The 21,671-nt window shown below is 50.7% G+C and overlaps 1 protein-coding gene across 2 annotated transcripts in view; it reads right to left on the bottom strand.

Moving 5' to 3' along the window:
• Positions 1-21,671, bottom strand: part of MED27 (mediator complex subunit 27) — a gene marked incomplete at its 5' end in the record, with an annotated part of 159,652 nt that overhangs the window by 87,803 nt on the left and 50,178 nt on the right. For both annotated transcript variants that reach the window (XM_084236091.1, XM_084236092.1), the window contains one exon: positions 16,554-16,684. In XM_084236091.1, the coding sequence (XP_084092217.1) occupies positions 16,554-16,684 (131 nt within the window). The remainder of the gene's footprint in view (positions 1-16,553; positions 16,685-21,671) is intronic.

Raw genomic sequence — 21,671 nt, 5'->3', positions numbered from 1 at the left:
CGAAGGGAGTCTGTCCTGATATCATAACCCACAGGCACTGAGCAAAGGACCTGTTTTCCCTTCCAATGCAACTTTTCTTTTTTTTTAAAACTGTTTCTTTTTTTTTTTTTAAGATTGATTGATTGATTGATTGATTGATTTATACAAGCACTGGGTACAGTCAGAAGCGCGGGAGCAAGGCCACACCTTTGTGTCACCTGAGAGAATTCACCAGAGCCACAGCAGGGAGCAGAGCAGGCAGACTGACGAAATACACTGCTGAGGGGAGCAGCGGGCGGCAGGAGAGGTCTGCGCGCCATGTGGGCCCCTCACCCGGTGGCTGGGGGTCGAACCGGCCCTGCAGAGGCTTTGCGCAGCTTCGCAGCCCAGCGCTCAAGCGCTGCACCACCAGGAGAGGCCCCCTTCCAATGCAACTTTGACAGTTTCTTGTGACTGCTACTTGCACCCAAATATCCTTAAGACAGCCACACAAAACAACAGACGCTTCTCTGCGCAAGTACAGCTGCATTTGAAAATTCAGGTGCCGCCAGAGCCCCGAGTCTGCACCTGCTGAGAACCACCCTCCACGCTGCCTTGGGAGCCGTGATCCCCGCCAAGCACCCCAACCGCACGCACTGCACAGGAACTCAGAGTGGCCTGTCTCCCGACTTAGCATCAGAAGCACTGAAAACTCCGGGTACTTTTGTCCACACCTTACAAAGATCTCGAACCCCTTCAAGGATGTCCCTGAGCTCCGTCCCACATGAAGCCGTGTTTCCGGCATCTTGCTCCTTGTTTTAAGGTCCCACGCTTAATATATATCAACTAATAATCTTCCTAATTAAAATGCAGTAAGACACACTTAACACAAAGCACATAAAATGGAATTTAATTTTTCTTGGAAGATCCAGGAAGGAGCTCATAGATTTTTCAGTGTCTCCAATTTATGAATTATTACTAGCCAGGACATTATCAAAAGTGCCAGTTAGCAGTGCCTTTCATAAGTTCATTTGGTGACCTCTGCTATTATTATTATCTTCACCGCCCAGTTCCTGTGAAGAGTCTGGGAAGGAAACTATACATACGCGTGGGAACACATATACGTGAAAGACAGAGGGGCTGAGTAGGCAATGCAGATGCCAACAGATGTGCTCTGACCTGAATTTAAACCATTAAGAACAAAGAAAAGGACGTTCTATTACTGTCTCCACCACCCATGTGTGCCCCGTTTATTTAGCCCGAGCCCCGGGTCCGTGTCTGTCACAGCCTTCCTCGGCCGTGAGACCCCAGGACCCAGAACACAGGCCTCACGCCTCCTTCCTTCCCTCAGTGTTAATCTTCTTGTGTAACCTTTCCATGTGCCAAATAAGGTGGCAAGGGGGGAAGCTGGGCACTTTTTTTTATAAATGAACCCCAGCTGATGTCAGCTGTGTTACTGACCATCAGCAGACTAGCCTCAGGCCTGGCAGCAGACTTGGGAATACAGAGCCTTATGCTTAACCTGAGCAGGACTCTTGGCCTTATGGGACACGGACGTGGAAGGCGATAAACGCCTCCAAGACCCCACTCTGTTGACGCTGCACCCCTTCCATGCCCACTCGTAAAAGGAATGTGCACGTGAAGGCAAAGGATGACTCTTCGGAGCCCATCCCCTCGGTGGATCAGAACACCGCTGCCCCGAGGCGGAGACAGTGCCCTGGTGAGGGGCCTCAGGGAAGGGAGGCAGTAGCCCCTCATCTCCGAACCCAGACAGATGGTGGAGGAGACCGCAGACTCCTGCGAGCTGACGGAGAGGCGGCCCTGGCCACAGCCACCAAGTCAGACGTGGCCCCTCAGCTGGAGCAGAACGACAGGGCTCTGGCAACACAGCGCCCCTGATGCTTTCTCCTACTCCAAACAAAAAAGAGAATCAGAAATGATGCCTATTCCAGGGGACGGTGCACACGGGCAGATCCCCTCGGGCCTGGCGTGGTGGGGAGCTGGGGGCATCCTCCGATCCCGACAGCGGTCCCTGGCCCCAGGACATCACGTTGATCGGGTTGGAGGAGCGAGAGAGGCCAGGACCCTGGGGACCCATCAGGAGCCATGGAACTACAACGAGCTAACATTTTCACTTGCTAACGGGGGGTAAAAGTCTCAGATCTTTCACAGTTCTTGACACGGATCCAAAGTAAAACAGAAATGAGTGCACATTGTACCTCTTATCACAAGAAAAGGAGACATGGGGGGTGCAAACTCCCCAAGTCCCGAGGCTGCACAGGCCCAGCAGCCATCGACTGGATGGGAAGGAACCACATGTCCTAAGCCCAGCACAGTGGCCACGGGCCTTGCACCCCCCGGCAGACGCTACGGCAGCCCCGCTTTCCTCCCAGAGCCTGGCTGCTGCTGTTGGGGACCCCGCCCAGATGATCGGAGCAGGGAAAGCCCACCTGTCCGCCACCCGCTCTCGTTGTGTGGTTGTAAGCCCAAAATGTGAGGCAGCTACAGAGACTCTTGGGACAGTCATGAAAAGCAGCAGAGGGAAGACTCCCATCGGCCCCCCACACCCTGCCCCACAGCTCCTGTTCCCTCAGCCCACAGCCCAGGCCAGAGGACGGGTCTGTCCTCCAGGATGCAGCCCGTGCAGTGTACCTGACTCTACATGGATGGTGCTGCCCCCCAACTGGAAGGAGGCAGGAATGTGCAGCAGTGTCTCCCACACGCCGTCTCTCTCAGACACCCCTGGGGACTCTGGGGGCCCTTCCCATGACTCGAGGCCGCAGAGCTAAAGCACTTGGTCACCAAAGGGGACGGAATTTGCAGGAGCACACAACAAAAGTCCCGCCGCATGAACTGCCCCTGGGCCCTCTGGGCCCGGTCCGGGATCGAGAGTCTAACGCAGCGTCGGCATCTTGCTGGGCCAACAGGCTGCAGTCCTGAGGCAGGGCGGCCGCACACAGAGGAAGCAGAGGCCAGTGGGGAGTCCAGATGACCAAATGGGTGGCCCGGGACACCCCACTGAATTGGGACCGCACATGGAGATAAGTGACCCCACCGCAGCAGGGCATGGAGAGTGGGGGCTCAGGCCTGTGGGGGTGACGCTACTGGGCGACTCACTGGCTGGTAGGGCGCCACCTAAGGGTGAGCAGAGCTAGAGTGGATAGTAAAGGAGAGCGATCAGTTTCAACTGGGGTACGAGACTAAGTGTGGCAGAGGGGGTTCTGGTTCACCCACTGGGCCACTGAACCCCTGGAGAAGTAGTCACCTGACAGAGAAGCAGATCTGAATGGCACCGCATGGACTGTGGGCACGGAGATGCGCTGTACCCAAGCCTGCTGCTGCCGAAACACACACACACACACACACACACGCACGCACGCACGCACGCATACACAGCATCAAGCTTTCTTCCTTCAGGCCTTTATTTTATCCTGTCAAAAGGTTGTACAAATATGCCACTTTGGGGAAAAAATAATTACCAGCATTCTGGAACTTAGCTGTCTAACAACAGTATCGCAGCTAATGAAGACCGCGGTAGACATGGAGACGCGTCAAAGGGTCCCCTTTCAAGAAAGAATCTGCTGCCAGGATGGGAGTCAGCTCATCGGGGGCCAGCCCCCTGCAGAGCTGATCCCAGTCCCCCTGGAGCGGCCCGTGTCTGTGCAAAGCGAAGGCAGAAGGGCCAGCCTTTCGGCTCTGACAGGTGGTGGTCCACCCTGGGCCTGCTGGTTGGGCCAAGGCGTTGTCATCTACCATAATCTGCTGTCCTCCCCATCCGTGCCCATCTCTTCTCTCCCTTTCATGGGCATCGATGCTAGTAAACACTGCGTCCAAGCACCACCTCAGCATTTGCTTCCAGAAAACTAACCCCTGACTGAGGTGGAGAGAGGCCCGAATCCACCTTGGACAGCTCAGGATGCCCCAGTGCCCAGGTCTGTGCCCCAGTGTGCCCACTGCCCCGTGGGGAGGCTCTGAACAGGCTGATCTGGGTGCTGTCAACTGGGAGGCCGAGGAAGTAGCAGTGCCGTTCAGAGGACGAGGAAGGCGTTAACGAGCACTCCGGGCCGGCTTTCATCACTGGCCAGTCCCGTGGCGTCTCTTCCCTCCGGTAGACTCTGCTTTGGCTGGCGAGCTCTCATCTCATCTCTTTGAACTCTGAGTCTATAAATCTGGGATCATTTGTAGAACAGAAGTATCTGTTCCTACTGTATTGCTTCTCTGCCAAAAAGCAGCGCTGGCAGAGCAGGCTCCAGGGCCACAAGAGCAGTGAAGCAGAAAGCCGGAGTAGCAGCTTCCAGCCCCTTCCACCTGCAAGAGGCAGAAGCAGAGGACTTGGCGGCCTCTGTGAGTCCACAGCACATCCCGCCAGCAACCTGAACAGATCCTCCTTGGGGAATCTACGTGCACAATGGGGCTTTACAACCCACCCAAAGGCATGACCTGAAAAAGACACAGTCAAATAAAAACTTCTCCTCTCCCTCCTCCGCTGCCCCTACCCACCGACAGTGGGGGCAACGGGCGGCAAGTGCAGGAGCTTTAGACGAACGAAGCGCCAGGAGGGTCTGTCCAGGCTGTGGGACCGACAGCCCTGACTCCTGTGAGCAGGCGCTCCGCTGCCCGCAGCCTCAGTCTCCTTCACTATGAACTGAGGGGGAGTAGAAGCTGCCCCCGGCCCTTCCAGGTCTGGGTTTCCACGACTCTCTAGATCTGTCCCTCGACAACCTCAGAGGTTCCGCAGGGGAGGAGGCGCCACACACTGTCTAAGTGTCTGCCGGGTGAACTGCATTGAATTAATTGGTCTTAGGAGACCTGTAAGTGCCCTTCGTTAAAAATAAAAAAGGACAAAAAAAAAGGCACAGGGAGTACATCACTGAGGACTGCCCCTCACCCCATACTTGATGTGTCAAGTCAGGTTCTGGGGCTGCCACACAGAGAGGGGCTGGGGGAGGGGAGACAGAACTTCTGGGCAAGAGAAGGAACATGGATTTGTTGACTTAATTTTAATTATTTTGTTTTCCCAGGGTGCTCAAGTGCACCAAGAAAAAAAAAATCTAAATTTATTTTGCTTTATGTCAGATAGAAAAAGAACATCTTTCTAGAGCTACTGTGCTTGGGATTTATGCTGGCTTAACGATATGATAAAAATGAAATGAAATTTTATTTGAGACTGTGAGAGACTTATGAGGATGTTTTCTTTGGAGCGCCAAGCTATAAACGCAGGAGAAGACAAGTGGAAGGAACAGGACCCCAGGAAACCTTCTGCACCGGCGATGAGTGGGACTAAGGTTGCTAAGGGGCAGGTTATTGAACCTGTACCTAAGAATCCCCCAGATTTCTTCTCTGGGGACAGTAAGTCCAGCAAATCTAACTCCAGGAAGTTAGGGCAGCTCATGGAGAGTCTCTGGAGCCAACAGCTACATTCCTTTAAAAGATATATCTGGAAATATCTTCCCCTAAGCCCCAAATCCAGCAGGGTAGGAGGGCCAGCAGGGTGTAAGATGGTTCATTTCGACAGAGCACAGCAGAGTCTGACTGTGGGTGGGTGCACGGGGACCTGGGGCCTCTCTGTTCTATGATGACGAGTCCACTGGGCAGAGCCTCGGCCCTTCTGGAAGTCTGGTCTGACTCAAGCCTCATCTCTTGTGGTTATTAGAGTCAAACACAAGGTGCCCAGGGAACCAGGTGAGCTAGAAGGGGCAACAGCCCTGTGCCAGGGTACCTACCTTAGAAAGGGAGCCCGGGAAGGGAGGACTGGATGGGGGCCCACCTTAGCAGCACTTTCCCAATCTCCATATCATGTACCGGCAGAGGACAGGAGCTGCTAAGTAGTTGCACAGGGCACCAACAAGTGCCCTTGAGGGTGGAGGGGTCAGCATCGCCAGCAGACGGGAGGCACAGCCCAGGACAGCTCAACACTGAGCGAGAGAGGTTGGAGCTGGTTAGCCAGCAATTCCCCTTCCCCACTTCTGGACTCTGCCCCTCCTTTTGCCTCCTCTTAGTTGGTTCAACATGCGATGCCAACAGTGTATTTCAGCCCAATCACAGGGAATTTCAGCTTTCCTGCCTCACCATCCTCCAGGGAGCCTCTCCCGGCCCGCGAGGGTCAATTACATGTCCTTCCTTTGGATTCTCGTCACCTGTCCCCCCAGCACACCCTAAGTTCCTTAAAGGAAGATGTACTCATCACTGAGTATCCAGCACGCAGCAAGCACTCTGAACACCAGATTTTATTTGTTGAATTTTTTAAGCAAATAAAAGGCAGAGTGGACTACAAATAAATACCAATTAAAATTAAAGAGCAGGGCCTCCCTGGTGGCGCAGCGGTTGAGCGCTGGGTTGTGAGGCTGCCCGCAGCCTCTGCAGCACCGGTTTGATTCCCGGGCTGCTTCTTGGCCACCAGAGGAGGGTCCCACATGGTGCGCAAACCTCTCCCGCCACCCGCTGCTCCCCTCAGCAGTGTCCTTCGGTCCTTCTGCCTGCTCTGCTCCCGGCTCTGGCTCTGGTGAATTCCCTCACCCTCCCACGCTTCTGACTGTACCCAGTGCTTGTATAAATAAATAAAAATAAATTAAAAAAAAAATTAAAGAGCAGCAAGAGTTTAGACTCCAGTGGTCTGAGTACTCAGAAAAATCAGCCCAAGTTAAATTAAAAGCCTATTCCCACCACCAACCAACTCCAGTCCCGCAGCTCTGACACGGGTTTAGGAGGGAAAGACAGACTCGGTGAAGAAAACCATGAATCATTCAAGCAAAACCTGGAGAGTTTGGGCCCTTAGGTGCTCAGTCCCTAACTACCATTTCCTCAGAGTTCCCCATGGCAACTGATGGAATGAGAGCACACAGAAAGTACTTAGCAGACACCCACCACCCACCCATCAATCAACAGATAATAACTTATCTCTGATAGGCTCTACATTAAGGCACTTTCAAAGTCATCAAAGGAAAAGAAACCACATTTCTCAAAAGCAACTGCTCAGATAGTAGGCTGAAACCTTTTCCTGCACTTTACTAAAGACATACAGAGAGCAAAGAAAAGATGTGCAACATTGCTGGTCGTGACACATGCAGAGGACCCAGCACACAACCACTAGAATGTCTGATGCTGAGAAGACTGACCATAACAAGAGCTGGTGAGAACATAAAATAACTGGAACTCTCTAGCGCTAGTAGGAATGTTAAACGTTCAACTATCCTAATGAACTAGATATTGTACTTCTAAGCGCTTAGACCTTAGGAGTATGAAATGAAAGCAAATGTTTCTGTTTATATATGTATATATGTTTATATACGTGTGTGTGTGTATATATATATACATGAATGCTTAAACTGGCTTTATTTGCAATAATTAAAAGCCAGACGCGCAGACCTCTCCTGCCGCCCGCTGCTCCCCTCAGCAGTGTACTTCGGCTGTTCTGCATCCTGCTCTGACTCTGGTGAATTCTCTCACCCTCCCGCGCTTCTGACTGTACCCAGTGCTTGTATGAATAAATAAATAAATAAATAAATAAATAAATAAATAAATAAATCTTAAAAAAAAAAGTTTAAAAAAAAAAGCCAGAAACAACCCAAATGTCCAGCAATAGATGAACAAATTGTGGTATACCCATTCAATGGAATACTATACAGTGATTAAAAAAGAAATGACCTATTGATAGAGGCAATATGAATGAACCTCAAAATATTTATGCTGAGTAAAAAAAAAATCGTATTACAGAAAAGCATATACTATATGATTCCATTTAACTAAACTTCTAGAAAATGCAAACTAATCTGCATTTTCTGCTCAGTGGCTGCTTGGGGATGGGGTTAAAGGGTAAGCAGGATTACAATAAGCATAAGGAAATTTGGGGGTAATAAATATGTTTATTATCTTGATTTTGGTGGGTAAGGTGATAGTTTTACAGGTATGAACGACCACCAAAATGTATACACTTGAAAGATAAGCACTTCATTGTATTTTTGTAAACCTCATTAAAGCCGTAAAGAAAAAAAGAATACATATTAGATCTGGGATAAAAGTGAGTACTTCTGAGTTACATAAATATACTTAAAAAAGCACCCACAATGACAATGGAAATGCTTAGGTGTAGGTAGTAACTCCATAGAAGGGCGACATCACTAATATAAAATATATAAAAAGGAAAAAAGTGAAGCAGCCTTTTTCTGAAAGACACAGGCTAACACTGGTCAGCGAAATGACCGGAGTTGATGACCCTAGACACATTTTGGGAGCTGATGAAGAAGCGAGCCAAGTTAGGCTCCACCTTCTTCCGAGTGCCACATTCCAGGAGCTTCCCATCTCTTGAGCAAATAAGATCCTCCAAGTTTTCCCACCACAGGCATTCCCTTCCTCTTACAGACGTTCTAACAATTGTTTTCCCAGATCCCTCCATCCTGGGAGTGGCCTTCAGGCCTTCAGGAGCAGTGCAGACAAGGATCATCTTGGGAGCTGTTGAAAAATACACATGACTGCCGCCCTCCCCCCGCCCCCCAAGTGCTTCTAAAGTGCAACCAGGATTGGGATTCACTAGTCTTTTTTTTTTTTTTTAAAGATTTATTTATTTATGCACACAAGAGCTGGGGTACAGGCCAGAGATGCAGGAGGGTGAGAGGATTCACCGAGGACAGAGCGGGGAACAGAACAGGCAGACTGAAATACACTGCTGAGGGGGCAGTGGGCGCGACAGGATAGGTCTGCTGCGCCATGTGGGTTTCTCCCTGGCCGGCTGGGAATCGAACTCATGCTGCAGAGGCTGCGGATTGCTTCATGGTGCGGTGCTTAACCCCTTGTGCCACCAAGGAGACCCAGGACTCACTACTCTTAAAGGCCCCTTCATCTCTGGAGAGGAGCTGGACCCCACAGCTGGCCAGCTGGTCTCTTTACATGGGATCCTATTCTAGTCCACTGCCACCAGCTGTCAGACTGTCCCCAGAATGAGGACTAGCCTTGACTGTTCACACTAAGGACCAGCAGGCTCTGAACTCAGAGCTTAATCTAGTTCTAGAAACTGCCTCCAAACAGAAGGGCAATGGCCAGTTCCTTCCACACTAAACAAATCAAAGAGCTGACAGACCCACTGTCTCGGGAAACTAGAAATAGTACAATCCTGCTGAAAACAGATTTTCATGTTTTATTAAAAAAAAAAAAATCCCTGTGTCTCTACCATGAATGAGGACTACCAGAGTGACTGGCACCACCCAATCAAAATCCACTCTGCTCTAAAAGGCCCGAGCCAGGAGGCAAAGCCATTTCCTAGGCACACCCGTTCCCACCTTCCTGCAGTCACAGCACTGGGGAAGGCTTACAGGATCAGCTCAGCACAGGTGACAGAGAAGCTGGCCCACTGCTTCTTGATCACTCACAGCCCTAAAAGGAGACCCTGGGTTATCAGTGAGCCAAAATCTGTGGTTACCAACTGCCCTGCATGCAGAGAGTGAGACGAGACCACCAAACTTACTGTCCCTTCCAGGAAAGAACAGAAAGATGAAAAGAGTTCCTTTACAACCACCACCGGCTGGGAAAGACAGAGTGTGAAATATTAACGATCCTGAAGCTCCGACCCTGTTATGCGAAAGGGATTAAACGAAAGAAAGAAAAGAGCTAGTTTTAATCTGATGAGCTGTGCTACGCAACCGCCCATCGCTTTTCTTCCTTTGCCCAATAATGGCCAGAGTGATGTAATAACCGCATTAGACAGCTGTCTTCCTGGATAAAATCACCTTGTAAAGGAGAAATGCAATTAGAGGATGCAATGAAATATCATTTTTAACTTGATTCTGCAGGCTGCCACATTCGACTCAGTGCTTAATAGTCAGGTTCTTTATCATAGTTTTCTACTTGATGCAGTTTCTCTTTGATTCAGTATCTATGGAAGACACTGAGTCTTAAATTTCAGGCTATGTCACAGCGGGTCAGAGACAAACATGGGACAGATGAGCTGGGAGTGAGGCCAGGGCAGAGGGCAACAGGCAGCTGCCGGATGGGGGGAGGGGGGTAACAGGTCTCTTACAGCCCCTCCTGGGCTTGCCCCCCAACAGCTTCCAGGAGCCCAGGGAATTCCAGCCACTCCCGAGACTTCTGCCATTTCTGCACCTCCAATTACCAAACCCCATTTCTTCAGCAATTCAAGCTCAGGACACATATTATTGAACAAATTTTACTGAAAAATTTTAAATATACACAAAAGTGGATAAAACAGTATAATGAGATCATCCACAATATGACGTTCTCATAGCAACTGCTTTTTATCATATCTTTCTCCCCTGCTCCCAGCACTTTGGAGGTGTATGAGGCTGGAGTATTTTGAGGCAAACAGAGTTCATCGTTTTTCTCCCAGGGCTTCTGAGCACCTCAAACTTAGCGCTTCAAATGGAACTCACTGCCTCTCAGCTGCCTCTGGGGCCCCAGCGCCATCAGGCAGAACTTAGCCTCTAAAAAGCGCTTATTAGGTGCCTGCAGAGTGAACAGCACCAACACATGCACATGCCTAGTACAGGGCCAGGGAGGGTGAGCAGAAGGTCCAGCCGGAGACAGAAGGACCCGCACTTCCTGCTGGCCTCCCCCATGAGCAGCGCTTCTGAGTGGGGAGAACGCGAGAAAAGCCCCTGGCTGGAGCGGGGAGCGGAGCAGAGCTGTCCATGTACGGCCTGACAACCCTGAGGAGCTACAGAGTTCCATCCAGGGCTATTAGGACTCGATGCGGTTTTCTGAAGGGGAGGAAGGGATCTTTTACAACATATATGCTAATGAAGTACAACGACATAGAGCATTTAAAACAAAATGTCCCTATATTTATTCTCCATGGACAGATTTTTACATTAATATTTATGAGGGATTCCTCGTTTATTTCTCCTAGAGATTTTTCTCCTGCCCAAAGAGAGGGGATAAAAGATAAGTAACATGAACCAATTATCTTTTAAACAGCTACAAAGGACTACCTTATTTATCTGCATTCTGTAACTTGATTAATCTTCCTAATATACCACTTTGCACACAGCAGCCCCTGCTCCGGCGGCACATGCCACGAGGCCTCTGCCCGGCTTTGGGGCCCTGCTCACTGCCTCCGCCTCAGAGTCAGGCCATCCATGCTCACTCGGCAGGGCAGGCCCTACTCCCATCACTGCCGGCAGGCACTCCTGCTCCAGATGGCGCCCACTCCAGCCACGTGGATGCCAATGGCTCTTCAGCAGAGTCCCGAGTGGCAGGGACACATGTCCAGCACAGCTTATGGACAGATGCTGTCAGCCTCACCGGCAGGGCAGCATCAAAGGAACTAGCCTCCGAGATGCGCTGATTCAGCCATGGGTGCCCGAGCCCAGGTGAGGCAGGAAGGAGACACTTAGAGCCCTGGGCCTCCAGGATCTTCCAGTTTAACCAAACACGGTAGCTAATGCCGGGGAAGGGCCACAAAGAGGAAGGCCTTCCAGGACTTAGGCGCTGAAGGTTTCTTTCTGGCCCGTGACTGAGCCACATTTTTGCTTCCCCAGTCAATGACACAGACTGAAAGAGACACCGTCCTCCTATATGCCAATAACACAAGCATAGGAACACATAAAGCAAGGACATTTCAAGTACTGTTACTGCCTGTACCCTGTCTGGGCTCTCAAATGAAAAGCGTGAAAGAGCAGGGAGAGGAAGCCAATCGTGGATGGAGAGCGGACACGTAAGAAGACTCTTCCATACCCTGGGCCTCCAGATCTTTCTGATTCTATTTCAAGGCAATGAAAGCGCACAAACGCGAACAGCAACAAAAAGACAGAGGGAGAAAATGAAATGGTGCTTGTGCCGTAAACTTTTACAGTCAATCAGGCACGCCGCCTCCTGCCTGTCCCCGCCGGCGGCTCGGGCCACTGACTACAGCCCTGGGCACGGCCAGGCGCCTACAGAGGGGTTCTCCCCACCAGGTGTGACGTCCTGACAACACTCATCCCTCCGCAGCCACCGTGATAAAATCCTACAACCACTAGGCTTACTAGTCTCCCCAACTGTTTAACCCCTGCCCAGAAGACTGGCAAGTGCTTTGTGGCTGAAACAGGGAGAACATGGATCACAAGACTGAAGGCCACACACAGGCAGCCCCCACTCGGTGAACACGCCCACCCGCACTCAGGACCCAGGAGAGACGTGGGCCAATCTCCCGAGACAAGACTGGCACCCCGCGCCATTCCTGGAGACGGCTCCAGCCTGGCAGGAGAAGGGCAAAAAAAGGCCGAGTCAGCCAGCTCAGACCTGACTGATGTTAATAAATGAGCTTTGGTAGTGTTGGTTATTGGAAACTGATCTCTTCCTTATTAATAAGGTCCCGCGCTGGAGAGGAAGTTATCTCCTTGTTCTAGAATGCAAACAATGTTTTAATCTTTAATTATATTCTCAATTTCACCTCTTCTAGAGAGGTAGAGCCACCTAGTCCAAGGATTATTTCTTTATTACACAGCCTCTCAGTGGTATTTAATGAATATTGTTACTTAATACTTGCCAGTAGGGAAAGAAGGACTTAGTGAATTTCTACCAGAGTTTGGATGACTTTTTCCAAAACTCAGCTGCAAAGTTCTGTTTCCATCCGGGGATGCTCAAAACAAGCCACACGCTCATTCTGCGCCCCAGCCCTGGCCCAGGCCTGGCTAACCAGCATCCCTGGAAAGGGGCCTGGCCGCCATCCCCTGGGCCAGAGCCCCTGACAAAGAGCCCTTCTGCCCCCACTCTTGTCATGGCCAGAAGGCCTCGGGAAGGGTCTCGTGAGCTTCATTAGGGCACAAAATCGGCTTCAACCTTCATCCATCCCACTTGCCAAGGGGAGCAGTGGTCAGCACCCTTCCCGAGGCCTCCTGGCCGTGGGCAACAGCCATGTCTTCGCATCAGCTTCTCTGGAGAAGTCCACAAGTCACGGGCCCTGTGGGCCCTGGGCAGGCATCAGTCTTCAGTTAATGGCTTGAAACAGGTGGGCACAGCCGGTGGGCGTGCTGCACCTCAGTGCCACGCAGCTACCAATGCAAACGACGCAGACACCCACCGGGCACTCACTGACTGAGGCGCGGAGTGGCAGAGGAGGGCGTTTGAGGAGCCAGCCGCGCCCCTCCCCGGCCTCCACCCCGTTCGGAAGCGGCCTTTCCCTGGGGAATCCAGTGAGCCTGAGCAAGAGGCAGCCAGCTCTCTGCAGCAAACAAAGCCTCCATCCTCCACAGTGGGCAGTAGGGAAATTTGATGGAGTTGGGTCCGGCGTCCCTTGGTGACCTCTCTTGGCAGCCACCTAGGCCTCCTCATGCACCCTGGGGTGGCGTCATCCCTGGGGCCTGGCACCCATCGCTCCAGTTCCCCATTGCCTGCTTGTTCCTGTTGCTGCTCAGCTTCCGGAAAACCAAAGTTATATCTTGTTCATGTCCAAATCCCTAGAGTACCCAGCACCAAGCCCTTTGGGCCCTGAGCAGACATCTGCCAAGGGAGGGAGTGACAGACTTCCCCCTTCAGCCACTCTTCCCTTTGTGTATGTCTCTCATGGAACGGGCGACTCTGGTGTTTTTAAAAACAAATCTGCAAATTCTTTGAAACTCCTTCCTTCAAATGTGAGAGCCTCACCCCCTCCCCTTGAACATCAGATGCAGAGATGCATATCCCTTACAAGGGGTTAGAAGTGATGCCATCACCCTCTGAGGCTGTCGTAAGGAGGAGCGCCTCCTCCTGGCCGTCGTCCTGTGATGTCTGCCCTGGAAGAAGCCATCTGCCATGTCAGGAAGGTCCTCAAGCACCCCGCGGGGAGGCCCAGGAGCAAAGAACCAAGGCCTCGGTCAACAGTCACACCTGCCTGCCTGTGAGCGAGCACCTGGCAGTGACGGAGCCCAGCCGATGGCTGACTGTGCCGGCGATATCTGACTGCAGCCTCAGGAGATGCTGGGCCAGACACACCACAAGCTGCGGCCAGACTCCGGCTCCCGAGGAAGTGGGGGCTCAGTGTTAGTTTGGGGGCAACAACAGAAACTAACACACCACCTTGGAGGGTGTGGATGCTGCCTTGTAAGTGACTACAAGAATTTTCTTAATGGCAAAGCCAACGATCATGCTGTGCTTATAATAAAAATTCCGAAATTGGTAGTCTTCTAAAGAGTACAGCCATAAACTGGTTAATTGCTGCACAAATTTAAGTATTTCATAGATGATACAACCTTTCAATCTGACAGCTAGATTCAATAATGCTGGCATGTGACATGGGATGATATTATAATATAATCCTTTCTGGAGATTGGTCTTTGTGCTTAAAAATTGTATATTATATATATATATATATATATATATACACACACACACACACATATTTTTATTATCTTTGGGTTCTTTAAAATCTATATGACGTATATATTAACAATGTCCTGATTTTTAATTTTAAATCCAATCAGACCAGCAGCCGTGGCTTCCTGGAGTTCCTACTGGTGGCTTACAGGTAACGGCTACCACGGGGAGAGGCACGTAGTGGGTACTCAGAACAGCAAGATGGATGTGTTCAGACACAGACCCTGCCTATTGGACAGCTCTTCTATAATGGAATTCCAGGATATGGTGAGCCGAAAGCTCGATGATGTGAAAAGGCAGCAGTCAATTTTCGCAGGAAATAGCCTACTAAGTATAGGAAATCATTTCAGTGTTGTATTCTTAGGACACTTTTCACTTTGAGACTAAGTATTTTGAGTGATTTATTATATATTTATAATGACAGTTGTGAACACTTCTTTTTTTTTCTTTTTTCTTGGCATGAGAACAGAGTCTGTTGATTGCCTTGCTGCTCAAAATAGTTTCTAAGTGTCCTCATAATAGCATGTCACCTGTAAACAGGTTTCAAGCCAATGCAAATTAACAAATGGTGAACAGATGGACTAAGAACTGACTTTTGTCAAGAGAGAGTTAGCAACAAACACTTCTGGCTCCAGTCTTATGGAGCCATTAGAAAGTCTTTCACTTCTCGCCAAACACCTTGCCTCAGTAGACAATCCATGCAGGCAACGACAAGTTACAAGACCCACTAGACTTCTGAGGGCTGGAAACTGAGATCTGCACAATGGCCACGCAGCACGTGAGACACCCCAGGGCCGTGCTCTGAAGGCACTTCCTGCCAAACACTGAGCGTCTTTGTCTTGCACTGCCCGAGAAAGCTGCAGCAACAGCCTCTGAAAAACATGGCGCCCTCCATGCAGCAAACGTGCTCGCTAGTGGCTGGCTGGGTAGGAGCAGCCTAAGGTCGGAGCAAATGCTGCCTGTGAAGAAAACCTGAGTCACGGAAACGGTGGCAGGAGGCTGGCCGTCCGTGAGACAAACGCTCCTGAAGTCCTCTCCTCAGACCTCCCCAGTGCTTCGCAGCCTTTCTCCTCCTCGCCCTCCAGGCCTCCACCCAGTGTCATCTCCCGGGGAACTTCCCCAGCCCCCCAGTTGCAGCAGCCTCCTGCGCCGATGCTCACCTTCCTGTGCTCCCTTTCTAGGCACTAACATAACCAGTTTGTCAGTTCGTTTAGGGGTACGTTTTGTCTTTCTCCCCCGCACACAAAAAGCTTCAGGAAGATGGGCTCACGTCTGTCTCGTTCGAGGCCATGTCTCCAGAGGCCAGGACAGTGCTCGGTAGGGAGCAGGCACAGTAAGTATTTGCTAATCAAACACAAAATAAATGAGGTCTTGAGCAAAGGCAAACATTTCAGTCTTGTCTGCAAATGAGCATTTGGACTGGAAATTTTAAATGAAGTTTGTAACCGAGGCTGCAAGGAAGCATGAACAAGGGAGGGCGGGATGGGCCAGAGGCCGTGTTCGAGGTCCCAGGCAGCCTTTCGGGAGTCCAGCCAAGCCACGTTCCCATACTCAACAACAGGTCACTGAGGAACCTTGGGCCTCCCTGCCACGCTTTCCCAGCAGGAAACGAACGGGCTGTAGCACACGCAGGACTACTGTGCAACAGCAGAGGGACAGGCAAGCTGGAGAACTCAACAGGTATCGTATCGCGTGAAAAGCAGCGGATACAAAAGAGCCACGTTATGTGAGTCCCTTGTTCAAAGAAGTGACAACAGCGCTAAGCTTGGAAGGGAGGAGCCATGCCGAGACGGGCCTCGGGGACCCTGCGGGGCTCTGGCTTGCATGGGTGGGGGCTACGCGGCGGCACACATGCTGCAAATGGCCGGGCTTCAGGACCCTTACAGTGTCTATGAACTCTGCGAGCAGGAAAAGAAGAGCATGTCTATTACCACTTACTCAGGCACAGAGGCCGGCGCCGACGCACGCCCCTGCGTGAGACCTCCCTGGCCGGCAGCTGACCACAGGGGCTCTGCCGCCAGCTCACTCGCAAACTGAGGACAGCTGTTCTTATGCCCTGACAACTGGGGAAGGAGACGAGGGAACAAAGAAAGAGTTGTGAGGGGAAAAGTCAGCCACAAAATGTGGAAACCACGAGCTACATCAACTGCTTCAGGGAGATCTACAGAAAATCTGGCACCGACAAGCCCGGTTTCTCATCTACTGATACCGTTGTTAAAAGAAAGACACAATTTCACAAGAATGACTTCCCATTGGCCAGAACAAGCACAGAGCAGAGCCCAGTCAGGACCAGCGTGCCCTCGGAAGCTACTCACTGAGGCGGCAGCACCAGCGTGGTGGGCTGGGCCTTGGGCCGGCGTTTAGCAGACACTCCCATCTGGTTGGCAGAGCGTTTCAGGGATTGCTGGTTCAGAAGGCCAGATGCCAGGCCTGCGTGGTACTGCAACTGCAAAGAAAAACAAAAGAAGAAAATGACCCTTGTACAAGAGGCACTAAACTCTCCATCCCTAGAATATCCTCCCCCTTCCAACATTCTCAATGATTTCAAATACAGCTGCAAACAGTTTGCTTCAAGGAGTGATTCACAGGAGATCATGACACAGGAAAAGGGAACACCCATGTGTGTGTCAGGCGCTCCCTCACGGCACCACGTCGTTAGGGAGAACGGGAGATGAAAGGGCTATCGCCTCCCCGAAGAGAGCTGGGTGGAGAGGTTGATCCACTCCATGGACACTCCCTTGGAATGAAATGACGGAGGCAGGGAGGAGCGACTCAAAAGGGCTCAGGGCCAGCACCCTCTGTTTTGTTCCTGAACGAACTGCTGAGCTTGGAGGTTACTTAGGACAGATCAGTTTACTAATCCAGGCCTCAACTTCCCTGTTGAGAAGGAGAAATGATACTGCCCGCTTCTAACCCGAGTAGGGCTTTAAAAAAAAAATCACCTATTGAGTTATAACTTCTATGAAATAAAATGCGCATTTTAAGTGGACAGTCTGATGAGTTCGGGTAAATGTATGTCTCTGTGGAACTGCCACCCAATCAAGAGGTAGGAAATTTCCATCAGGAGAGGCCCCTGGCCCGCGATGCGGTCAGCTCCGCCCCACCCCCACTCCCGCCAGCAGGACCTTTGGATTTAAAACGCGATCCATCCCTCCCACTCCCTGCCGAGCCAGCTCCTCCCGCCTCTCCTGTCTTAATCCGGTACTTCCGTATTTTAGATCAGAAGAGGGGTCATCAATCTCTGCGATAAAGTTACCCTTGAAAGATATCCCAGTTTTGAACAGGTGTAAATAAAACATTCGAATGTCAAAACACCAAGCTAAGATTTTGGATTGAGAGCATTTATCACATCCAATTTAGTTCTTCCTCCCTTCTCAAATTAATTCAAGCATTTATCTAGAATTAACTGAATATAGTAATAGTAATTCATTCTGAAACTCGGAATCAATTTCTTTTCGAAATGCTCTTCTAAGGCAGAGATTTCCTTTGCAGAGTCAGCTCCATCACAGCTCCCGGTAATGAAACTGGTGACCGCCATGTAAGAGGGGCTGGGCCCTGGATGCAGAAGGCAATCGCACTCTGAAAACAAACGGTCTCACCATAAGCCGTCGGCTGCACACAGAGAGGGAAAGAAAACAAAACTGACTGAAATGAGGTGCTTCTTGGCAGGGCTGTAAACATCAGCCCCGCCGGTGACCCCGTGCGCCCAGCGGCCGTCGGAGTCTGGGGCGTTCACATTGCTGTTTAACAGGCTCATGATTTACTCCGGCTGGTCTGCCGCGGGCCTCATGGCTGCTCAGCACTGGGCAAAGACAGACCACACTCAGAATAAAAATGGAGCCCTTCTGGGGGCTGGGGGGGGCATAATTTGGCTCTAACAACTCATCTTAGACCAATGAATTTTGCTCAAATTTGTTTTTCTCTTACAGATTTCTTAAATGGGAAATCAATGGAGGCAAGGGACAGAACAAGTTTGAAAGACAATGTTTCAAAATGTCAGCTACTTGGGCTTCGATCCTCCCCACCAGAATCTGCAATGAATGCAATATGCGCGGGGCTTTATGGAATGAAAGGGAAAGACAGCTTGGCAGGGCCCCTCCTGGCTCCGGGATGGCTCTCCTTTCCGCTCTCCTTCTCCTCTGTCTCGTATCAGGGTCCGTGCAAGCTCAGCCATTCCAGGCCTGCTGACTCCTCGAGTGGAAGAGGCCTGCTAACTCTGCAGAGTGGCAGGGTGATCTGGCCCACCTGGCATCACTTTGATCTTTGCTCAAACAAACAAGACAGCAGAGAGGCATGCGCGCTGCTGTCTCCCTCTTAAAGGGCACTCTCAGCCCACCCATCCTGGATTCTCCCCCCACACACCGTACCTCTGAGAGCGCTGGAGATGGAAGGACCCCTCACCCCAAAAACCAAACCAGCTTGAAAGCTGACTCACAGCGATTAGGCAACATTCGTTCATCATATATACATATCCCGGTTTCCAGGAACAAGGATCCAACTGTCAAGATCTATAAGGGGTCCATTAAATATTTACTGGACCATCTTTATAATGGGAGAAAAGGTCAAAGTTAATAAAACTGACAGCAGCTCCTGTCCAACTGGATTTATATATTATTTAAGCACCAAACACTCCATTCCATGAAACACAGTTTAGATCTGAAAAGACTCTTGGAAAATGTTCACTCAGCCTAAGGTGCTAAAATAGCAGAAGGGAGTTCAGAGCTAATCTGCAAATTAACATTAAGAATATATCACTCCCCAAAATGCTGCCATAAGTTTTCAATTACAGGTTCTGTAATATTTTCTATAAAAATATATTTCAATAAACATACTTTGCTCCAAGTGCGTGTGGCATGGAAACAACTCTATTTCAAAAGGCAACTTAACAAAGTTCAAATGTGTTTTTCTTCTATCCAAGATCACTTCTCCAGCAAGAATGAAAAGACAGAGGGAGAGAAAATCACCGAGCCTTTTCACCCCCCTCACCCCCCAGCTGTGGGGAAGGTGCCCCTGGGCAGCCAGGGCTGGGCTCTGGATTCCTGGCAAACCGTGCTGGGCGACAGTGACAGCTCCTCCGGGTACCTGGACTGTGAGCGCTTCTCTCAGTCCCAGTTTTGCTGCTATTAATTTCAAAACCTTCGACTTTCTATGACTAACCTAGAATTCTGATGTCAGGTCTCAACCTATACTGCTTTCTAATCAATGACATCTACTAATTGCTCTGTGCCCAGGGAAATACCAACAAGTCATAATGATTTGGGGGAAGTGCCATTTAGAATTCATAGAACCTTGACCTGTTGAGTGCTTTAGAGCCTTGCTGTTGCGGCAGCACAGACACGCACTGGCAGAGTGCGCCGGAGAGGCCCCCGACCCGGACAGAGGCAGAGCCGGAAAGCAGATCCTCCTTGGGACCGTTCTGGGCGCTGCTCTGGGCGCACTGCTCCGTGGGACAGCAGCGCTACCTTCCCGTCTCGCCCCCTGCTCTACAAAGCGTGCGCTGTATTTTCTCCAAGGAGCCTCCTAACTCTAAAGTTTGGGGCACTGGCTTCATCATCATGAAGTGGAGAAATAACGCCCCGATAGTGAGTCTCCCAAAGCTGTTCCTCCTGGGCAGAATCTGCTTAAGAAGTCCAAATGATTGAGGACGAAATTCGATCTGCTTTAATATGCTTCAAATTATAAAGAACAACACATACTGGGAGGAAACAATATGGGAGGAAATGACAGAAAAGCAGGAGTCTGCTGCTCGAGTCCAGGGATCAGAAAACTGACTGGTTCCCCACCGGCCTGTCCACGGCGTTCCCTTCCACCTGCTCCAAACAGGCAGAGGCTCTGTGTTGCAGTGGACAGAAGCTTGAGAAGAAAATAGAAGGAAATTCATCATACCCCCCACATTCAATACTCAGTCAAGCCAGTGTCGTGGAATTAGCCTGGTACTGAAAACCCGGGACGTCGGCTCCCCCTCACGGACCACGCACAGCACCCCCTGGAGCAGCGGGAGCCCACCGCCAGATGGCCTGAATCCCACTTGAAGAAAACCGGACAAAGATCTCAAAGCTTCAGATCAATCAAGTTTTTATTTTCTCACTATGAAAATCATTATTTCTTTTTCAAGGATTCACCAGAGGTTTCTGGGAGGGTGAGGGGGGCATTCTCTTAACCTTAAGGTATGAATTATGATTCACTCCATTTTTGAAAATCACTTTACGTGTAATTACAGGTAAGTTTCCAGGAACGCCAGCAAGACACATTGGTACCTCTAGAGCTGAGCCCTCCAGCTGAAGGGCAAACCAGAACAAACGCTGGCCGTCTTAGAGCGGAGCGTCCACAGACGAGAGGAAGAGTCTGGGGTCTCCGCGTCCTCTTCCAGGCCCGCTCCAAGCACAGGGCTTGTTCTGGCCCCCAGGAAAGACACTTTTGCTTAATTCTCCATCTAGGAGCAAAGCCAGGCATCCAGGGAGGCCTGTCTCAAGGATGCAGCTCTGGTTGGGATTACTTTGTATTCTCGGCGACGTCCACGCTGGTGCACTGCGTGCAGGTGATGCTAATGAATTCATCTCTGCTAAGTGGACGGGCAGGTTCGGAAACTGCCATGGCCTGGCCTGGCCCGGCATGCCCTGCCAGACAGCTCTGACGGCTGGCTCTCCCAGAGCAAACGCAGCGCTTAGCAGGCCGCCGAGACAGGCCGGGAGGGTTGTCGTCCTCTAATTCTCGTTGATAGAAGACAGCACGTCTGAGCCCCGATGCAGACTGAGCGAGGCATGCACTGGGATCGCTTCCATCATGGAATTCTGGTGTCAGAGAAGAGCCTTAGAGAAGCTGACCCCTGCCCCACCCCTCTTTTTGTTGATAAGCTGAGACTCTGCCCTTAGGCCACTGGCCCAAGGTCACAGGGCTCCTAAGAGGGTGGCCATTCTGGGTTCACCCCATCTATCCTTGTCCTAGGGTGGGTGGAGCCAGAGGGACTGGCACACGCTATCTCTGCTTGGACAATGAAACGGGTCTTTGCAACAGAGCCAGCCGTGCCAGGACCAGTGACAGAGCATGCCTGGCACCTGCCCGCTGCTCTGGCTTGCCACTTCACTCCCAATTCTGCTAGGCACTGACATGCCACATGTTCCCCCTTCTGAGGACCCCTGGCATGTCTAAGGTAGGAGTTGGGGAAGTTTTAAATCCCATCCTATTAAGGTTTTACTATCATCCAGGGCTAAAAACGTGGAAGGAGAAAAGCATCAACCACAGAAACCTCAATACTGTCAGAAAAATCTAAATTCTAGACTCAGAATGTGATAAAATCAAGCTTCCTAGCAGCGCTGATATTGCTCTATGATGGGGCAATTGTGCTATGACTGCCTTCTGGGTTTTTATAAATTCTCTTACCGTTCAGGAGAATCCACAGGTCTAATCTGTTTTTACTTAGGGATGCTCCTTGA

This window comes from Talpa europaea, assembly GCF_964194135.1.
Source record: "Talpa europaea genome assembly, chromosome: 7".
NCBI lineage: Eukaryota > Metazoa > Chordata > Mammalia > Eulipotyphla > Talpidae > Talpa > Talpa europaea.
This window is presented reverse-complemented; position numbering and strand designations above follow the sequence as displayed.